This window comes from Corvus hawaiiensis, chromosome 3 (genome assembly GCF_020740725.1).
Source record: "Corvus hawaiiensis isolate bCorHaw1 chromosome 3, bCorHaw1.pri.cur, whole genome shotgun sequence".
NCBI classification, from domain to species: Eukaryota; Metazoa; Chordata; class Aves; order Passeriformes; family Corvidae; genus Corvus; species Corvus hawaiiensis.
The window spans coordinates 103,499,327-103,519,454 of record NC_063215.1 but is presented as its reverse complement, the minus strand read 5'-3'; the positions used below and the strand labels follow the sequence as shown (position 1 = coordinate 103,519,454).

The window sequence follows — 20,128 nt, the reverse complement described above, 5'->3', positions numbered from 1 at the left end:
TTTCCCTGGCCTGGCCTTGTCCCTCTGGATGGCAGCCCTGCCCGCTGGCATACCAGCTGCACTCCTCAGTTCACTGGCATCCACATTCTTGATTTTAAAACAAAGCTTATTTTAAATTGAAAAGTAAATCTAAGCACCAAGGACTTCTATTCATCCTTCCATGTAATTCCACTAATTTTGGTGAGTTTAACAAGACTTCAGAAATGTTTTGCAAGGAGAGTTTTCCTTGTTGAAGGAAATTGACTGGCCTGCAAGCCTCTCCAGTCTTTTTGTTCAGCAGTGAGTAAACTTCTTTAGCTCCATTAGATCATGTATACCTGGAAATCAAAACTTTCTTCAGGTAAAACCAGAAAAGTAGAAAAATAGTACATTCCTCCCTACCCACTGCCATTTCAGTTTGAAGTTAAGTTCCAAAGAATATTTGTTGTTAAAAAAAAAAAAAGAGACGTCTGGAAAAATCAATACATTGACAGAGGAAACTTTGTTTCTCTGACTCTGCCAGAGTGTTCTATTTGTTTGTATCCCACTTGGGTTTAGGTTTTTTGCTAGTTCTCTGTTGCCTGGAGCTTAGCCACTAGTAAGATACTGGTAGAGGTAATTCTTAAACCACACAGAAGATTTTCTTGTATTTCTTCACTAAAGGATATCCCTGATGCTTAGCCAGTGCAGGGGAGCTTTACATATTATCACAAGCTTTGGCTTTTGAGTCCACAATAGCTGTGGATTGTGCTGACTTTTGCTTCCACTTCAAACCAACCACGCAGGTAAGTGTAGGATATTTAGCTCTTACTGCAGGACCGGAGCACACTAAAGTTGTGAATGCCAAAGCATCCCGATGAACTCCCCAAATGGATGTAATTCACTACCAATCTTAAAATGCTATTCTGCTCTAGAGAATGACTATTCAAAAAAGGTCCTAATTTAATCAATAGAGTAACTCCCCGTGTGCATTCAGACACATATAAAATCTGTTAGTGACAACATGATGGGTTTTATTGCTTTTTACTTCTATTAGCATTGCAGAACCAATTCTGCTTTGAGCAAGCTGGAATCTCCACTTTCCTGTATTATATCCCCTGAAAATAATAGCTGGCGCAGCACAGAGGCTCTCAGCACCTGAGTGCTATCAATAATGCTGCTGTTAGCCCAGCTTCTGGTGAGCAACCTACCCTGACCACTGAAAGCACTGGGACTGCACCAGTTGTACCAAGACCATGATTTTAGTTTACAGTGGGGTTGCTGCTGGGTACATTCTACAAGGACAGAAGAAACCTGTCTCAATTCTGACCCCAGGATGTCTTTGAAGGTTAGAAAATGATTCTATTTTTCATTGTCCATCTGAGTACTGTTCCTGCATTAATATAAATCTCTGTTATAATATTTTTACACAGCTGACTCCTGTGCAGCAGAGTTACATTAAAAGCTGGGGGGGGTCTCATTCAATTTACGTAAGGAAGCAATCATTTGAATACTGACCTCCAACACCTGCAAAACTGGGTGGAAGGGAAAAAAAAAAGGAGACACTGTGTGCCTGCAGCATTCTGATCTGGTTTTGTGGCTGGTAAGAGTACAGCTTGAATCTATATTACTGGAAAAGTAACATTGCCTAGAAAAGAGAGGGGAAAAAAAGAAAATAAAAATGCCATATTATCTTAAAAAGTTTAGATGAAATTCTGAGCAATCTTACCTATTTCATCCCATATCAGTTCTGACTGTGCAGTGTCAAATTTTCAAAAAATCAGACTTAAAAGTAGCAGTTTGAATTTTGATTACAGCACTGTGATTGACCTGTCAATGGTGATAGGTCTGCGATAAATCCTTTTTAGGCTACAACAGAACTGGCATCATACACTGCAGTAACTGAATGAGGTGATACAGATCCCTCCCAGCCAGAGTTCCAGGCTGGATTTTGATACTGCACATCTCAATATCCAGGATTTAGTTTCAGTTTTAGTGGATGCACTGTAGGAAGCTTCCCGCTCTAGCTGATAATGATGGAAATGCAGGTTGGGTGCTGCTGTAGACACAGAGGCCAGTGCCCTGAGAAAGCAGGGCAGGCTGCATTTCAGAACAGGGAACAGAGAGGAAGGAGGGAAAGCTCTTGATGTTCCCACATGCAGCCCAGGATGTGATGGTCAGAAAGCAGAAGAACTACCAGGAGATTAAAACCTAGAGCCACGAAAGTGAATTTGCAGCTCAGGCAGTCTGTACAAGGAGATAATGATGTTAATTCCTGTGAGTAGTCAGCTGGATTCTGATCAACCCTGTGTAAGCAGGTGTACTCCAGAGATAGCGAGGAGCAGAAAAACAGGTTGATTACTATTTTTAGCAATATAATAAGGACAGACTGGGCAAGTTAGCACTATTTCCCCGATAAATATTAGATTGTGGGTGCTCAGGGAGCACAAGCATCTAAGATGGTGACTACTAATAGAAAACTCTGCAGGGGCTGAACAGAGGCAGGTTTCATTCGCAGACGAACATGCTCAGCTCCTCACTGTGAGAATCAGTCTGCTCCCAAACCCTGCCATCCCTTCAGCGTCCTTCAGGTGCTCCAGAGAAATACTTGCCCTGGTGAGAGGCACCTGGATGTAAAATGCCAGGGAAGACCTCCCCTCAGATCCAGTGCTACCTCTGGTACTCACTCCCAGAGACAAGAAAGTAGTTACCTCTCAATGGCACGAGAAATCCTACACCTCCTGAGTTCAGTCATGGGTCAGGAGCAAAAAAAAAAAAGGGCAGAGAGGGAACCTGTTCCTCCTACTTTCCTCAAGTAGAGGTGGGAAGGGAAAGAAATAAGGCAAAACTGAAGCAGATATACCCAGTTCCTGAAGACTGGTTCTAGCAGCCCAGCAGATTGGCTATAGGACATCAATGAGCAGGAGGACACAATGGCTTAGGACATTTCAGGGGGTGACAGATATGCACTGAGGAGAACCTGAGGGTGAGGGGCCTCAGTATTAACATGTGTGGGATAAGTGTCCTCAAGGCGACAAGACCCTGACCACCGACTGAATTAGGGTTGTGGCCAGGCAGTGAAGTTAGTGAGCTGGTGGTACAAATCCCCTTGCCATGCTCTGTTTTTCTGCATCTTCTGGTCACCTCTGTATAATTCAGAAGCTATTAAAAATTATTCATTTCCTCACTTTGCACCTTTCACTGCATCTGGAGGATGGTGATGTCTTTCTCTATTTGTCTTTACGGACTTAAGACACCGAGCTGGACCAAGGTCTTTCCTGAGATCAAGTTACCATAGGAGAAAAGCATGCTCCCTGTTTTTCTTTTTGCCTGGATTTCTGTTAGTAAATGGGAAAGAAAGAAGGCTGCTTATCTTCACAAAGTACTTCTTTGCTTAGAGAGAAATAAATACAGCTTTGTAACTCTAACATATCATCTGAGTGGGTTGAGTCTGAGGTGCCTTTTGCCATGTGCAATTCAGGGTAATCTCAGTTCATGTCTAGAGCCCAGAGAGTCACCTGCACAGGTCACAGATTAGCAGGGGGAGGATACTCTGAGACAGCATGGTGGCATACGGCAAACCTTTTAAGGCATGATAACTCTCTACAGCAGAATTTTATAACAAGTTACTTAGTACAAATGCTTTATTCCTCATGTAATTTTGTAGTTTCCCAGAATGTCTCAAGCTGTAGTCCTGGCTAATGCATAGTCAGGTCAATAGCAAGCTCTGGAGGGCTGACTGCTAAGATTATACTGGCCACTGTTTACTTCTACTTGCTAAGCTGTATGACAAGATCCTTTAAAACACCCCAAATCCTCACATCTTGGCTTCTGTGCTTGCTTATACTGCCATTGACAGAGGGATGTTAGGCAGGCCTTGGAAGAAGTTTGGAAAACTGATTGTTTCAAAAGACTTCTAATTTGAACCCAGTAATTATAAAGGTCTGAATGCTCTTGCCTCCCTGGTGGGATTCCAATATACAGAGAGGCTCTCTGCAGCTCCACACTGCCAGCTCAGCTTAATGCCCTCAGTGATGGATCAGCTGCTTGCACTGCGAGACAGCCAAAGGTGTGACTGCCACTGCAGGCGTGGGCAGCTTGTAAACATAAAGGCCAGTATTTTTTTTGCAAAGGAAAGGGGAATGTGTGTTTTCCATCCTGAAACTGCCTGACAGTGTTATTAGAGCAGGGTATGGATATGGGGAACAGTGCATCATTCTGGTGGGGATTCAGTCTGTTGTTGTAATTCCCACAGTGTGTTGTGCTGCCTCTGACATGTAGCTCCCTCTGTCAATAAAAATAAATATCTGCCTGAAGTTTGTTGCCAATAGAGATTTTTTAAATTTGAATTTCTTATGAGTTTACCATAGCTGTGCTCATTCTGTTTTGCTCTTTACTAAATTTTCTAAAAGACCTTGTTGGCTCTCCACAAGTGTTTTTCTGAGTGCCTTTTCCAGTTCAAGGTCCCTATCAGAGGACTCTCAGAGAGATGCACTGGCAGCAGAAGAGCAAACTCATCATGTTAGATGCATAAGATATAGATTTACTTAAATTGTTTTCTAATGGCAGATTTTCCATCAAGAAATATCATTTTGAAAACTAGACTTCCTATGGGAATATGTCAATTTACACAAAATGCCAAGGTCTTTTTCAGTCTGGGAGAAAATCAAAATGAAGTATTTTGGCCTTACTATGATGAAGCAGTGCTATAATTTACTTCATTTGCAACTATACTATGGTATACTTTACTGTAAAATTGACATGAAACACTTTAATTTTAATTCCTTTACATAGAAGCATTTGCTCCCCAGCTGTTTTCCTATATAAGATTTTATTTCAAGGAAACTTCAGTTTTATTCTCCTTCATTCCAACACATGGAATGGAAAGAAAAAGAAATCTTAGAGTTTCCTGCAAAGCAGAAATTTGCGATGCTGTTCGGATCCAGCACCTATTGTGTACCATGGGCATTTGAAAGACCAACTGGTGCATGACTGGAGTACCACACAAAGCAAACAAACAAAAAACCCCAAGGGCTGAAATCTGTTCCCAGTAAATATTTGAGTAATTTCATAGTATTCATCAACTGTATTCTGCCCACGAACAATTTGCAAACAGCCAACAAGTGCCAGATTTCACAAGCAAACTGTTACCACAAAGAGTTTGCCTCTTCACTGTGACAGAGATGTGCGTTACTAAGAAGCCAACTCTGCTTCTTACACAAGCTTTTAACCATAGCCATAGTAAAAGCTAAATGTGTGATGAGTGGGACAACAGAGTTTTAGGGAAATTATATTTTGAAAGCCTTGCTTAAGTATTTCTTCCTAAAAATATTCACTGCCTTTTATTCAAAGATTTCCAAACCCAGTGAGCATCATTACTTCCATTTAAGTAGCAGAATAAAAAGGCAAAAGGAGAAACTACACAATTTATCTTAGATCCCATTGCAGATAAGATGAGGTGGGAATTAGCTCTTGAGATACCGTTCACAAAACGGTATCTATGAAATGATAAATTGGCCTTTATTTATAATGGGTGTTAGTGTGGTGTTCATCACAGAAGGTGTTCATCACTGTATAAATCAAATAAATTCAGCTTAGCAGTTTCCATAGCAGATGTACAATAGAGCATATACTCTTTCTTTTCTAGATGTGGAAAATGAGGCATAGATTAAAAATTGTTTTGCAGCATTTGGGGCTGGCAGTGGAAAAGTAGCAGGAGCTCACAGTGCTGCCTCAGCCTTTTCAGGCCTCCTGTCTCTTAATTTGTCTCTCTTATCATCATCTCTAAAGTCACCTTTAGAGCGACTGCCAAAACTACTTTGATTTCAAGACGTGCACACAGATAAAGAATTCCACACTCAGAGACTAATGGTAAAACTAAAAAAAAACCAAAAAACACAAACCCCATCACAGAAGCAGCTCATGAGGGCAGCTGGTGGTGATTCCTCCTTGATTATTGCTTAAGGACCACTATTTGCAAGCATCTCATTCCAGGAGACTTTCTTGGGGAAAAGTCATAGGAGGAAGTCTTCCTGAAGAGGTGTCATCTGTCATGACAAGTTGCCTGTCCTGATGAGCCTGGTGCTGAGATCGCATTATGATGACTGATGAGGCCGTCTGTAGCAGTTAACTCAGCCATTTGTAATCATTTCTCTTACAGGCCTTTTGGTAATCACTTTGGGAAATTCTTATTTGAACAGTGGAGGTTCTAGGGGGAAGAAAAGCAAAGCTATTTCTCTGTTGCAGGGAAGGATTTAGATAGGCATAAACTTGGGTAGAAATGAAAAAAATCAGCTTGAAGTATCTTTTATGTCCTTCTAAATATTTCTGCAAAGCTATTTTGGGGGGTTTTTTTGTGTAACTCACAGCCCCATCCACACACTGGCTCTGTTCCAAATGCTCAGAATTCCCCTTTCACAAGGTATGGTGAAGTTGTGTGACAGAGACAGGGCTGGACCACCAGAAGCAGGGACTTCTGGGAAGAAGGAAACAGCAAAAGTTGTTTTCTTTTCTAAATTCTACTACTGCTTTGCAGTGTGAGTTTGAGCAGGTCATTTAATCCAATGGTTTCCTATTATCCTTACTCAGAAGAGGTTTGTAATTTATATGTCCATTTTTTTCCCACGTAGTTCGTATCTTCTACTAGTTGTTTTACAGCTCCTTATGGGCCAGCTTTTCAGCCCAGCCCACCTCACCAGTTTTTGCCCCTCTGAGGAAGGCTGTAGCAGCATGTAGGAATATGTAAGAGAGAGACCAGAAAGCTCCTCCTGTGTGACAGATGATGATAACCTGCCTCTTCCTCCTCACCTTAGACTGTGTCTCGTTGGGTATTTAAATGGTTGCCTTTATACCAGAGCCTGAGTAGAACATTGCAGCAGCATAATTTGGATCAGCAGAGAGAACCTGGGCCATCCTGCCCCACACACAAGGTCGTACCTTGAGCTGGAGCACCTTCTTTTGTGTCACATAGCTGATCTGCTCTGGTGCCATCCATCAGGGGATAGTGGTGGCTCATGACATCAGCTGCTTTACATCACTCACCTCTCTCTCAGGAATGCTGAGGATCAGTTAACAGTGAAGATATTTGGAAAGCAGCTACACAGAACAAAATTGTGCCAAGGAACCCAAAACATCCTACAGAACTTAGAGGATATCTTCAGAGATTCTGCTTCTTTTTTAATTCAGTACCTGAAAAACAGAATGGCAAGCAATTTCCCTTTTACAATCTTTACTCATAGTCAATTTAGAGATGTCTGTGTAAGTGAAGACAGGAGTTTCTGATGCCTTGCTCAGATGCTTTATGGCCTTCATTTTGGCAGCACTTACAGAACTTCCTTGAGCAGTACTTTCACATCTAAATACCCCACAGTTGTATTCAGAGATGCTGTCCTTTACCTTAAGCAAAATTAAATGTTGCAGTGAAAATAGACAATATAAGCACATTGGCATCCTTCCCAGTAAAGGGAATATGAAGTAGTTTTTATTGTTCCTGCCAAGACAGCTGTGTTTTAGATTGAAATAGTCATCACACCATTTTTCTATTTCTAGCAATAATGCAGCTTGCCTACCAATAACAAATGTCTTGTATTTTCTCTGGTACCAAAACACCCCATACTTTTGTTGCAACTCTGCAACACTATGTCTTAACAGAAGTGTCTAATGCAGCAAATAAATGGGTTTAGCCATGCAAATGGCAGGAAATTCATAACTGACATTTCTTCACAGTTTGTGTCTGTTGTACACATGTAGGGCTTCGTCTGATTCCTCTGAGCATTCATTTTATGTTTTGATATGGTAAGCATATTTTTTAAAAGTTTCTGCTTTTAAAATGCCATCTTTGGATTCCAAGATTTCAGAACTATTCCATCTATTAAAGGTGGACAAGGCCTCTGCAGCTGTAGTGACCTTTCTAAAGGTGTTCCCTCTGTCTTCATGATACAGTTGAGGCACAGTTTCTATGGGAAACATCACTTCATGATTTCTGCCTCTGTCGTACAGGAAATCTACAGTTTTTACCTGAAGTTGCTGTATTTTATTTCCTTTGTTTGTGGGCTATTTTAAATGTGAAGGGGCGGGGATGTGTGATTAAAAAAATAAAGACCCTGGATGTGTATTTCTATACAAAGAGCCATTATTGAGTCTATTGCCAACGTTAACTTGCACGTGTACTTGTCCAGTAAGCATAGAATTCCCCTCCTTTCACCGAAGCAATAATAGTAATAATGATAATAACAAGGAAAAATAAGGCTGACTTATGCCACTGCTGTTGCTTTCTTCCAAATAACCAGAATTTACTGGCTGCTGTTTGCAGCCGGCATTGTTGAATGGTTCCAGGCAGCAAAACAAGGCCAGCTTGCTCCTAAGGTGGGTTTATGCCAGGTGGTGGGTGAGAAACTGCTCTGGACATAGTCCCACGCTCTTTGGGGAAGAAGGATGGTGCACACCTTCAAAAAGCTTTTTTTTTTTCCTTCCCAAAGAAAGATGTATATGTAGCAGTATTATGGGATACCGGGAATGAGGGTTCCCAAGCAAATCCGGATAAATCAGGTGGAGCAAAGTAAAGACACTTCCCAAATTAACTCAGGCTGATCTTGGACCTTTAAACCGCAATGAATGAAAGTTTGATTTTCCCTTGATATGCAATAGGGGTGTGAAACTGAACTGTATTTCCTCTCTCCCCACTATCCAAGCTCAATGCTGCAGTGCAGTCAAAGAGAGGGTTGTAAATGCTTGGGTCATGTGTGACTGTAGCTGGCTTTGACTGGGAATGGAGGCACTTAGATGCTGTATATGAAAGGAAAAATACATGTTCCCTAAACTTCGTTACGAGTGTCTCCAGAGCTAGAGGTACTGACATGGCATGAAAGTGTGGGAGGAGAAGTGAATTACTACCTTTTTCATCCTGATCAAACAAAGCTTTAAAAGGTGATGCAGGCTGCCTGCTCTGAGGGTGAAAACCCTCCTGCAGACCACAAAGGTTCAGATCTGCAAAACCTTCAAATACTCACTTCCCCAGCATTTAAATGTTTGAGGAATTTTTGCATGTGTTTTTGTCCACTGACAAAAAACAGAGAGATGAAAATAAGTGAGTATTGAATGCCACACCTTAAGGCATAAGACACAGATTCAAAATGCAGATGTTGAGAAAAATATGAGCTTGTATTAAAATTTGCAGGGCCTGTGGGCCACTGAATATCTAAATATCTGCAGTTGTGTTAAAGTGATAACTGCTTAGTGGTATAAGTTCGTGTGTGCATTTTGATTTAAAATGCAGTCAATGTAGCACAAAAAAAGGCTTTATGTGTATAAAGAGCAGGGGGTTGTTTCTGGGTTTGTTTCTTTCTATTTCTTTAATTCCACTATTTAAAATTATATGGGAAGTGTGTGGATCTGATGAGACTCCAACTGGGTGTCTGTGTACCTATGCAGAAACCCAAGGTGAAGGCACTAAATGGTTTGAAGTCAGTGTGTGTAATGAATTATTAAAGCACTGTCAAAACAACTACTTCTTTTGCTTGAGAGTCTGGCCACTGTGGTTCCAGAGGTTACGTTAGCTGGGTACAGAGCAGGGAAAGCTGCAGAGTGCAGAGGGGTGAGACGAGACATGCAAAGAGATGAACATCAGCAATACGTGGGATCAGGACCCCAGGTCTGAAAGATGAGAACCATACTGGTATAGAAGATATACCAGCATAGTGACCATTTGGGTGTAGCCTCGTGTGTATATATATATATATATACACACACATATATAGTTATATAATAGTCATACTGTTAAGCAACTGCTCAAAAATCCTTTGGATGAGGAACACTTAAAGGAGGGGGACAGTGCAGCAGGCACTGGGAGAGCTCCCAAGGACTGTGAATGGAGGAACTCTCTAATGTTGACACACATACTGAACATTAATTCCATCTCTCAGTTGTTCCTTTGGAAGTTTTTCTGAGCTACAGCACACAAATACCCCAGACAACAGTGGAAGGGTCGCTTTATTTTCACACGTACAGAAAAAATTCAGAACATCTGTAACCTGAAGTACTTCAGTGTGCCTAAGTAGAAAGCTTACCAATTCTCCAGACTTCTACCTGGCATTTTCCTACTGTCTATGTATCTGAAGGTCTGTCCAGGTCCTGTGCTGGAGGAAACAGTTAGACATTATACCTTTTGGTTTTCACTGCATATCTGGTCAGTAATTCAGATGCATTGGTTATCAGTCCAAAGACAAGGACAAGTATTGCCCTGTGTTGAAATACCACAGCCCTACAAAATCATTAGTCCAATACTCCTTTTCCAGTTGTGACCCTAAAATGTCTAAAAGCTGATACAAAGCACAAGCATCTAAAATTCAGAACGTGTTTGTACATGGAGCTTTGCTGCTGCAGGGCTTTTCCCCCCTGTTTAGCTAAGCTGCAGGCTAGAGAAGCCAGAGAAGCACATCCCTTGATGTAGTCCTGCCAGCAGCCTCAGCTTTTGAGGCTCTGAGCCAGAGTTAAGAGCAGTTCAATTACTAACACTCAGTCTTTTGTTTCCTCTGCGTTGCCCACAGAGGTGCTTAATTGTGCTGTAAAAGATTATTACTGCAAAACTCAGCCTGCAGTTGGATTTTTTAAAGGTTTCTTGTGCGCACACAGATGAGTAACAGCATTAAGCCATTCCTAGCCTAGTCTGTAATTGAGGCCCTGAGCTCTTTATCAGTGAATCATAGCTGTTTGTGGTGTCTTACTGGGCAGGTCTTCGGCAGCTGCAGAGCACCTGAGATGCAGTAGTATGCTCTAGATGGCAGTACATTTTTAAACTGTACTAGTTATTATAAGCTTGGTCATCGTAATTGGTTTATTTTAATGCTCTTTGTATGGAAATACATATTATTTCTTTTCCTGTAATGAGCAGCAGCACATTATACCTAGCTAATATTTCCCTATTGCAATGTCTTGATCAAATTGCAGTTTGTGTGTTTCGTGTTCCTCTTCCTACAGGTCCACTGTTCAGACCACCTCTCCCAGACCTAGCACAGACTCTCCTTGCATCAATAAATGTTTATGGGTTATGGTAGGTAGAGGAACTGCCTTGTCAGTAGAAAAAGAATGGGGCTGTGACTTACTTGCTGATTAATCAGTTATGATTCATTTGGGTTTTTTCAATCAAAAGTTAATATTCCAATTGAAAAGGAGATGGGAAGAAGTACATGGCTAACAGAAAGGGTTTATAAGAAAACTTTAAACAAGGCTTGCAATGGAAAAAAAAGTAGTCAGGGTCAGAAGGATAACCTAGTGGTTGAGTTAATACAATTTTGCTAGAGACACATGCTTTATGTAGAGGAAGTGTATGTTATTCCCAGATTTACTCATCAAGCACCTGCCAGTCAAGATTGTTGATCCCTCCTGTGCCTCATGCAGACTGAATTCACTATCAACAGGTCTGCTACAGCCCACTAGATGCAAATTCTCTCTCTGTAGCAATCCAGCACAGCTTTTGTGACACACACAAGCTATAGTTTATTTGCACTCATCAGGCTTTCAATATGACATAAAATCATTGTAACATAATGCATTATTAAATATATTTTCCAGCTGAAAAAGATAAACTTGACAGACTGTCAGTGAACATTTTCATACTGTTGAAAAGGTTAGTGAAAAAAACCCCTGGAGTACATCCACCCATTAGTGTAAGAAGAGCTTACCAACTACTCAGAGCAAGAAACTGCATGGAAAGACCTTGCCCTCTGCCTTGTTCTCCATCAGGACCATAAACACAATTTGAATTTTACTGCTAAATTTCATTTAGACAATGATTTGTATGAGCATGGTTGAGTGTATGGATTATTCACAAAGTGTTTACTTCGGCTGTTTTTTGGGTTTGGTGTTGCTTGGTCACCTCGATAAAATGTGGTTTTTGCCCTTTCATGGGTGACTGAGTATGTTTGTAGACGGGAAGAGGGGAAAAATGAAAGCTGCTAAGTGGTTTGAGTACTATTAGTGTGATTGTGAAGATCAGTTGGGAAGCTGAGTGGGAATTCTCAGGAGATCTTTTCCCTCCAGTTTGCATACTGGAGGGTAGTGAGGGCTGGAAGGATACCCTCCAGAAAACAGAAACCAAGAACTTCTGTGGAGCTAGGAGCTCAGCAGTTGTTTATGAAGGCTTCTGGAGTTTACACTTCCAGCTGGACAGAGGCAAGCCTGAATACCCTGCTGGTCACAGCCAGCCAAGGCTTGATAAAGACAGGGTCCTGAGACTTTTGCAAGATCAAGATGTTCGGCTTCAGGATCCTGCAGTGTTGGATCTGCTTCTACCCAAAAATGCCTTTGGCCTGCCTCTGGTTCATAGGAGAAGTCTACAAAGGTTTCCTTACCTGGGGCAGTCAGCTCTCTGTGAGATTTTTTGTTTTAATGAAATGAAGTTGCCTTGGTTCTGAGTAGGTTAGTCCTTCTTTTTCTTAATAGTGGAAAGATAACTGCTTATTATCCTTCCTGTGGAAAATTGCTACTTTTTACTTAGAACTGGAATAACCTTTTCTGAAATGTCAGGCTTTCCCAGAGATTGGAAAATCCAGATCTTAATGTGGTAATATCCTTTCTGTGGAAAATCTCCACCTTTTTCTTAGAACTGGAATAATCTTTTCTGAAATGTCAGGCTTTCCCAGGGATCGGAAAATCCGGATCTTAATGGTGGCTGTTTCTAAACACGTTATTGTAATAATTACTAATAACTATTCATGGCTGTTATAAATCAGAGCCACAAATACTACTAATGTTGACTTTTGATTTCCACACAAACAAACATGAGTGATTTTGAGATTTTTTTTAGATGTAGATGTAGCTGAAAGTACATGTTGATCTCAGTTATTATCTTACACTGTTGCAACTCTGAAATCTAGAGGACAGGTACATGCTGGTCTGTTACCTCAGATTTACCACCAAGAAACTGCAAATACAGACTCAGCACAGTGAGAGAGCTGAGTAATCAAGCAATATCCAAAGGTAGTAATAAGCAATATTTGGTTACATGGAGGAGCATTTTTTGGTTAAAGAAGGCTTGAGTGTTTTGTTAAAAATTCATTCACATTTCTGCACTACATGAATCTTTAGAAAATTACATATGTTAATTGCTGGGGGTATTTCTTCCTTCTCCCAGAAAAGACAAAAAAGGGAGGAAATCCTGTTTGTCTAGAAATTACCCACATAGAAAGCTTTTCTTGTTCCATTTTTATGTGAGCATGCAGGGTTGTTCTATTAAAGAGGTATTCTTCATTAAAATAATACATAAATATTTTATTTAATGAATTTGTAGCCTTAAGGCTTGACTTCAGTACACATGAGCCCGTTTCTATTTTTTTTTTTTAACCGAAACTCCTGGTGAACTGAATGAATTTCACATCCCCTAAGGAGATACCTTCACACAAGTTTAAAAACCAGAAATGTCTAATGTTCTCTTCAGGTGCGTGTTTCTTGCTGTGATGGAGCACCTTAGGCCAGGATTTGGCCCTGGATATGTCTTCAGGCAGGAATATCAAAGAAACCTCTCTTGTACCTCGCCATATGTCTGACTACTAAAAATGGAGTTGTCAGCTTCCAGTTGCCAATCCATTAATTTTTTTTTAAAGGTTAGGGTTACTTTGACAAGTGACAGAGTACCCTGATACAAACAATTGGAATTGGAGGTCAGCATATCTAAAAAGAAGGAGACACATTTTCTCAGTGCCTTTTGGCTTAAATTGAATTATTTTGGAGAGGGAAAAACCCCTTTATTTTGTGAAAGGGTTAGAATCTGGTCTACGTTTGCATTACCCTTGCTGCCCAAGAAGAATTTATTTAGCTGAAATCATCTCCTATTATTATCTTTCTGGACGTAAAATGCCCTGAAGGTGGAAGAGGAAAGGTCTCTCCTTTTCCTAACCTACAGCTGATGGTTAAATCAAATCATTCCTCACTGTGAAGAGTAGCCTCTTGGCTATACAAAAACCTTTTACCCAGCATCTTTCTTGGAACATAACTTAATAGGGAAAGATTCATAACTTCTGATACAATCTTCTTGTCTTCAAGTTCAGACCAATAGCCCAAGCAAACCATTTGAGATGAAGTTCCAAAATTAACCTTATAGAATGAGGGAAAAAATAGTTCTAAGGTTAAAATGAATCGAATTGAATCCATTTCATTCTTTAAAAACAGACTAAAAATTTCCAATTTTTGAGGTTATCTCTTATTGACCTCTTGCTGCTGAGGGGAGGTCCAGGTGCCTGGACTGCCTTGTCTTCTCTGCTCAGATGTTCAACCTCATTTTTTATCTCAATTTACTGCATATATTGGTGCCAGAGGGAACATTTCCACTTAGCTGAGGCTGAAGGTAGGCAGGATTTCTGAAGAATGCAATATGGAGAGGCATTTTTTGGAATGTGAGAAGTGCCAGGGAATCTGGAGTACTGCAGCTGATTGCTGCAGTGCTGATTCCCGTGGCAGTGATTCCCAGGTAAGGCTGGTCAGGGTAGCTGAAGAGATTTAATTTTAAGTTCTGTGACTGAAGCATTAGGGAGAGAAATGCACCTCAGTGACTCTCTATCAGATTATTTTGCCATGGGAACAGAAATGGGAAGCAGGTCAGTTTTTAAGGTTTTTGTGAAGTTTTCACAGGATTTCAACACAAGGTCTTGGCTCTCTGGTAATACCAAATGAGAGACATCTGCATGCATTTGTGTCTGTTTGGGGTAAAGGAGCCCCGGAGTTCTTGCTGGGGGAGATTAATGATCTGTGATCAGGATATTAAATCATTCCCTCTTTTGGAGAGTCACTGCGTACAGATGTTATAAAACAGGGATATTGACACTGGTCCGACATCTCACATCAGGCAAAACACACATGGCTTTGAAAACCAGCTTATTTCAGGGGCTGATATTTTATTAATATCCTTTTATTTATTATTTTATAGTAGCATCAAAGTGAAGCACATTTGTAGGGAAAAAAAATCTGCTTTTAGCAGTTATTGTAACTGTTGTAATGAAACCTGACATTATTTTCCACAAGCAGCTTTATCAGGGACTACTGAAAGACGTGTCTTGATGTTAGGGAGGAAAAGCCATGGTTACCTATCACTTCATCAATGACAGCTGCAGGCAGGACACCAGGTTTGCTACTTTCCCTCACAAATCACTGGCCTGATCTTCTGTGTTGCCACATTTTAAACAACAATGGGGATATTTAGTTATTATGCTGAGCATAGAGACCAGGTTTAATTGAGCCATTAGGGATATGCATTTTTTGCCACTCAAGAATGTCTTACAATACAGTGGGAAGTCCATTTTTATCTTGAAGATTATTGCTCTAAGCGAGGACTAAGAGTTACAGCTCTTACATGAGAGTGGTTATTTTTCTCTTGGTTGTGCTGTAGTTACTCACTTACAAGAGTGGGCTAAAAATGAGATTGCACTGAGAACGAGATAGGGCACAACTAACACCCTGTGTTTAAGCTTCCGACAAGTCCCTCTGAAATCTTCCCCTTTTTTTTTGGTGGAAGTGGGAAGTAGGGCTAAGCAGAGCTTTTACAAAATCAAAGCCGTGTTTTCCCCAAGATTTCATCTGTTTACCTTGTTTATTATTATTCCCTTAAATTTGGGGGTTTTTATGGCTTCTGTAGAGGAATCAGAAATCCAGAGGTTTGTTTTTTTTTTTTATCAATCAAATTTCCCAACCAGAAGTTTTTCCTGCCTGTATTCCTACACAGTTAATCCTACCTTTCCTCTGAGGATCTCAAAAAATGAGACCAAGATCCTGATATCTTCAGAAAACCCAACTTAAACATTCACAGGGAAAATTTGTACTTTCAAAGCTTGCAGTATTCCACTTTGCTCATTGAGCTTGTGTTATTTCAGACACTGCTTCTCTTTACACCTCTAATGTCATTGTGGTCTTGCAGAGTTAGTGCAGATGTGTACAGAACTCACCTGTTCCGGGTCACTGTAGTAATGTAAATCACCGAAAGCATCTTTGAGATGCATTGGGTTGTTGAACACAGGTTGGGTACATGTTTGCCTGTTCATGTACGAGATCTCCTTATGCTAGCAGAACTTAAAAAAAATCCAAATTGGGGGACAGAAAGGTCAAAGAGAACTTAGAATCAATGTGAGATGAAACTTGACAATTTTTCTAGGTGATGATAATTTCGCACTGTAAAGCAATGACTCTCCTGTGTCCCTGTGCATGCACGTATCAGGAAGGAAGAACCAACCAAGAAGTAGTTGAAAATTGGTGCTTATTGCATATGGTCAATAAAGCTGCTTAAGTTCTTTGCATTTGATGTGTAACATGCAAACAGCTACATCATACTTAATGGGCTTTTCTTTCTTGGCTTTCTTTTTTTTTAATGAAAGGTCTGAGCCCTTCGGATCACCCAGCAAGGAGCCCTTCTCTTCCTCCTGGTTACTCTGCTTGGAACTTGACCTGGGTCATGAGAGACACATCCCCTTTCTTCTCCCACAGAGGACGACACAGTGAGTAGCATGAATATGTTATCCTCAAGAGGCTGCAACTACCTGCCTAAGGTTTTGGTGTAATACTGGAGTAAAGCAACACAACTCAAATGTTTTGTGGTAAAATATCCATACTGCCAGCATCTGAGGGGGCTAGTAAGCCTTGGTGTCCCTTCCCAGCTGCGCCTGGGTGTTCCCCCACCATGCCCAAGGGCCCAGGAGTCCCATTTCAGCCCAGCCCAGCCTGAGGTCATTGCCATCTCTATGGAGGTGCCTGGTGACCTTGACTACCCCAGCCTGCCCTGCTCCCTCAAAAACAAGGTCCCAGACTGTAATATTTGAGTGGTGTGTTGAAATTCACCAATATTATAAAGAGATGAGCTGTGTACTGAGCTTTTTGCTTTCCATCTCCTTTTCTAACACCCATCCCTTCCAAAATCTGGGAATGTGTTTTCATCTGTTCTCTGGTATGACCTGTTTATTGGCTATCCACAGCCATTCCACTGTGAAGTACGATGGCCGTAGTTCGGGCTGGACTGCACAAGGCAATATCTAACGTGCAATCCAGAAAGTGACTGCAGCAGAATATATCTACTATATATCTACTACCAGTCTCTATGTGGGGAGATAAGGTGCTGAGAGGCTAATAAGATTTACTCACCCCAAGCCTGTAATTATCTGCTTGAGGGAAAAGTTTGACCTACCTATATGAAGGAGCCCCATATTTCTTCAAATTTATGTTGCAGCCTTTTATGTGTGCAATATATATTCTTTCCACTGGCATACGATATCTGCTCCTAGCTGTTGTATCTGCTTGAGTGATGAGGACACACCAATTTCATTTTGGAAGCAACAGTAGTACAATCTTTTTTCCCTTACTTGGTTTTCTCAGAAGTTGCAAGAATGATTTTTAATTTATCCTTTATTACCTCTTCCTAAACTCTTTCAGTTTCTCAGTAATACTATTCTAAGGGAAGGCTTTGTTCTTAAAACCTAAGAGCACTGATTCCATGTGACAGCATCACATGGAGATAAATGTACTGCATCTCAGCAGAAATGATTTATGATGATTTTAGCTGATTGCACAAGACCAAATTCTACCACATTCCAACCATCTGTTTTGCAAGGAAAGGCAGGAGTTTGATGAGGTGTTACACAAAATACAATCTTCACTCAGGACAAGTCTAAATTGTTTTCTTCTTCAGCAGGTGTAATTCAGTATATGCACCTTGAAATTCCTGGAGAATCTTGAGGAGGGGCAGGGGTAATTTTTTTTCTCTAGCTTTGCAATTTAACATTTACAAAAATTTAAATAAAGGGTAGCAGTAGCCCTGGAAGCCACACATTTCAGTCTGGAACACCCCATAGCATCACTGTGCAGACACTTCCTGCCACTTGAGATTTGCAGTACACAGGGGACTGATGTGTGTATGTGCAGCAGAACCTGTAGGCGTAGCCCAAGACTAAGAGGACACTTTTTACCTACAACTTTTACTCTTCTGCATACCTTCAGCTTATAGCCACTGCAATGTTTATTAGTAAACTTCCCGGGGAGATGGAATTCTGTTCAGAGCTGCTCTGTGCATGACAGGGTGGACAGTTCCTTTCAGTGGCTGCTTACTGGCCCTGGATCTACATGGCTCTGTGAAGGTGGTCATGCAGGGACTCAGCAGAGTGAGGAAGAAGACAAGGTTAGACCATCCAAGCTCTAGGCGAGTACTCTTGTCCCAGGACCCAGTCTTCTGATTAGTGGTTAATCCAAAATCACACAATAAATCATAAGCAGAAATAAAACCCAGCAGCCTTTTACTGCTAGAGTGTTTTCTTCTTCTGTCAGCTTTCCTTACTGCCCCCAGTGTGACTGATTACAGAGTGCTCAGTAAAACTTCTATCAGAATTTTGTTTGCCTAATCATCTGATGGGACCCATCTAATTAACTGGCTGACCTTGCTGGAGTGGGGCAATATTAGTTGTCTTAATTACACTTTCTCTGTGTTCTGCTACTGGAGAAATCTCTGAAAGAGTGAGTAAATTGGTACGTGGTGTCCTTCTTCCTCTGCCAAACTAAGTTCTCTTCTCTTTTGCTCAGAATTAAAAATTCTGACTGACTCTCTCTGGTAGTTCTGGTAGGAACAGCGCCTGATGATATCTTTGAAACCAAATGCAGCAATCCCAAAAGATAATCACTGGCACCACAAGATACTTGAGTCGTGCATTCACAAGACTTCTTTTCTATTTTGTCCAGAGATTTTTTATATTTGTCTCAATCCTAGCACTGACTAATCATCAGTCATCTCAGAGATGCAAAATCCACCTGCCTTTCAGGAAAGAGAGTAAAAATCACATGTGAAGTCAGAATTATCTGGGAATTCAACCTGTGAGGCAGGAAGAGACTTTAAATCTCCAAATTTTTTATATCCTTTTGTTCTCTTGAGGTACACTCAGACTGTTTCCTGTGGCTAGAACAAGCTTCTAATGCATTCTGCATATGTGGACTTATGGTAGCATATTAATCTCCCATTTGCAGATCTGATGGATCTCTGTCCTGAGGCTTACATGAGTAACTGCACCCAGCCACATATTTCATTTCTTGTCCTGGGTGGTTGAATGTTAATTTTTCTCTTCTGTACAGGTATTCCATAAGAAATCAATTGTCCACTGCATAAAATCTTATGAGCTTGTGTAACAGGAGTTCCAGATGACAGCTGCCCCTCCAGACCTTCATGCAGTTAACACACCCCTCTGTGCCTCATCCTCTCCATCTCCCTGGGCCAGGCAACAACTCTGCATCTGGAGCTTGATCCTGGCAGGGTGTGGCAGCTGTGGAAAGTGCTACTGATTGGAGCAAAAATCAAATGCAATTCAACCCACCTAAACTCTGCACTGAAAGAAGAACATATTTCATGAGAATAACAGGGCTAAGGGTTGCTATGTTGGCCCATTTAGGAAACAGGAGATGCCTTTTTCTTTTTAGCTCTTCGTATATTACTGTGCTGGCTTTGTGTCTCTTTGTCACATTATCCAGTAGCAGATGAACTCCTTGGCTGCTCTGAAGCAGCACTGGGCAAAGTACTGAAGTACCTCTCCCAGGTAATATGGTTTACAGATTTTTTTTTTTTTTTGCCCCCGTAAAGTTTAGGAAGTAGTGGTGTTTTGGATGGCAAAGTCAACTGGGACTAAAACTCAGGATGAGAGCAAATTTGGCTACCTAGTCACTATTGTGCTTAAAAGCATCTAGAAAAGGTGAGTTCAGCAGAGGAGGAACACACACCTACAAGAATGCATAATTATTCACAGCTTTGATTTAAGAGGTACTAAAAGCCTAATCCACAGGATGGCCTCTATTAACAACTCATTAATAATTTCACTCAGCTCTATGTCTTCAGAAAACTAATTTGACAGGGTTGTTGGGGGTTTTTTTGCGCTTTCTAATGGAATGTTGTTTGTGATGAGTTCCAAATTTACTGAATTGGATTTACTGACTAAAAAATAAAAATGCATTGGACTAATTTTACTATGGGGTAATTTGGGGTCATTCTTGCTGCGTATTTGATGCTCAGTGGCACGAAAGTTGCTCACCAAGGTGTCAGATGATTAAATTTTTTTCTCTGGTAGGTCATATCCACTATTTCATTCATATCAGTTAGGTACCATATATACACTGCTGCCACAAAACTCAGTGAGTCTGAACATCAAATGAAAGGGAAGATGGAGAG

At 40.9% G+C, this 20,128-nt stretch overlaps 1 protein-coding gene across 2 annotated transcripts in view; it reads left to right on the top strand.

Moving 5' to 3' along the window:
* Positions 1-20,128, top strand: part of ALK (ALK receptor tyrosine kinase) — a 313,072-nt gene that overhangs the window by 69,116 nt on the left and 223,828 nt on the right. For both annotated transcript variants that reach the window (XM_048296584.1, XM_048296583.1), the window contains exon 2: positions 16,314-16,433. In XM_048296584.1, coding sequence (XP_048152541.1) covers positions 16,314-16,433 — 120 coding nt within the window. The remainder of the gene's footprint in view (positions 1-16,313; positions 16,434-20,128) is intronic.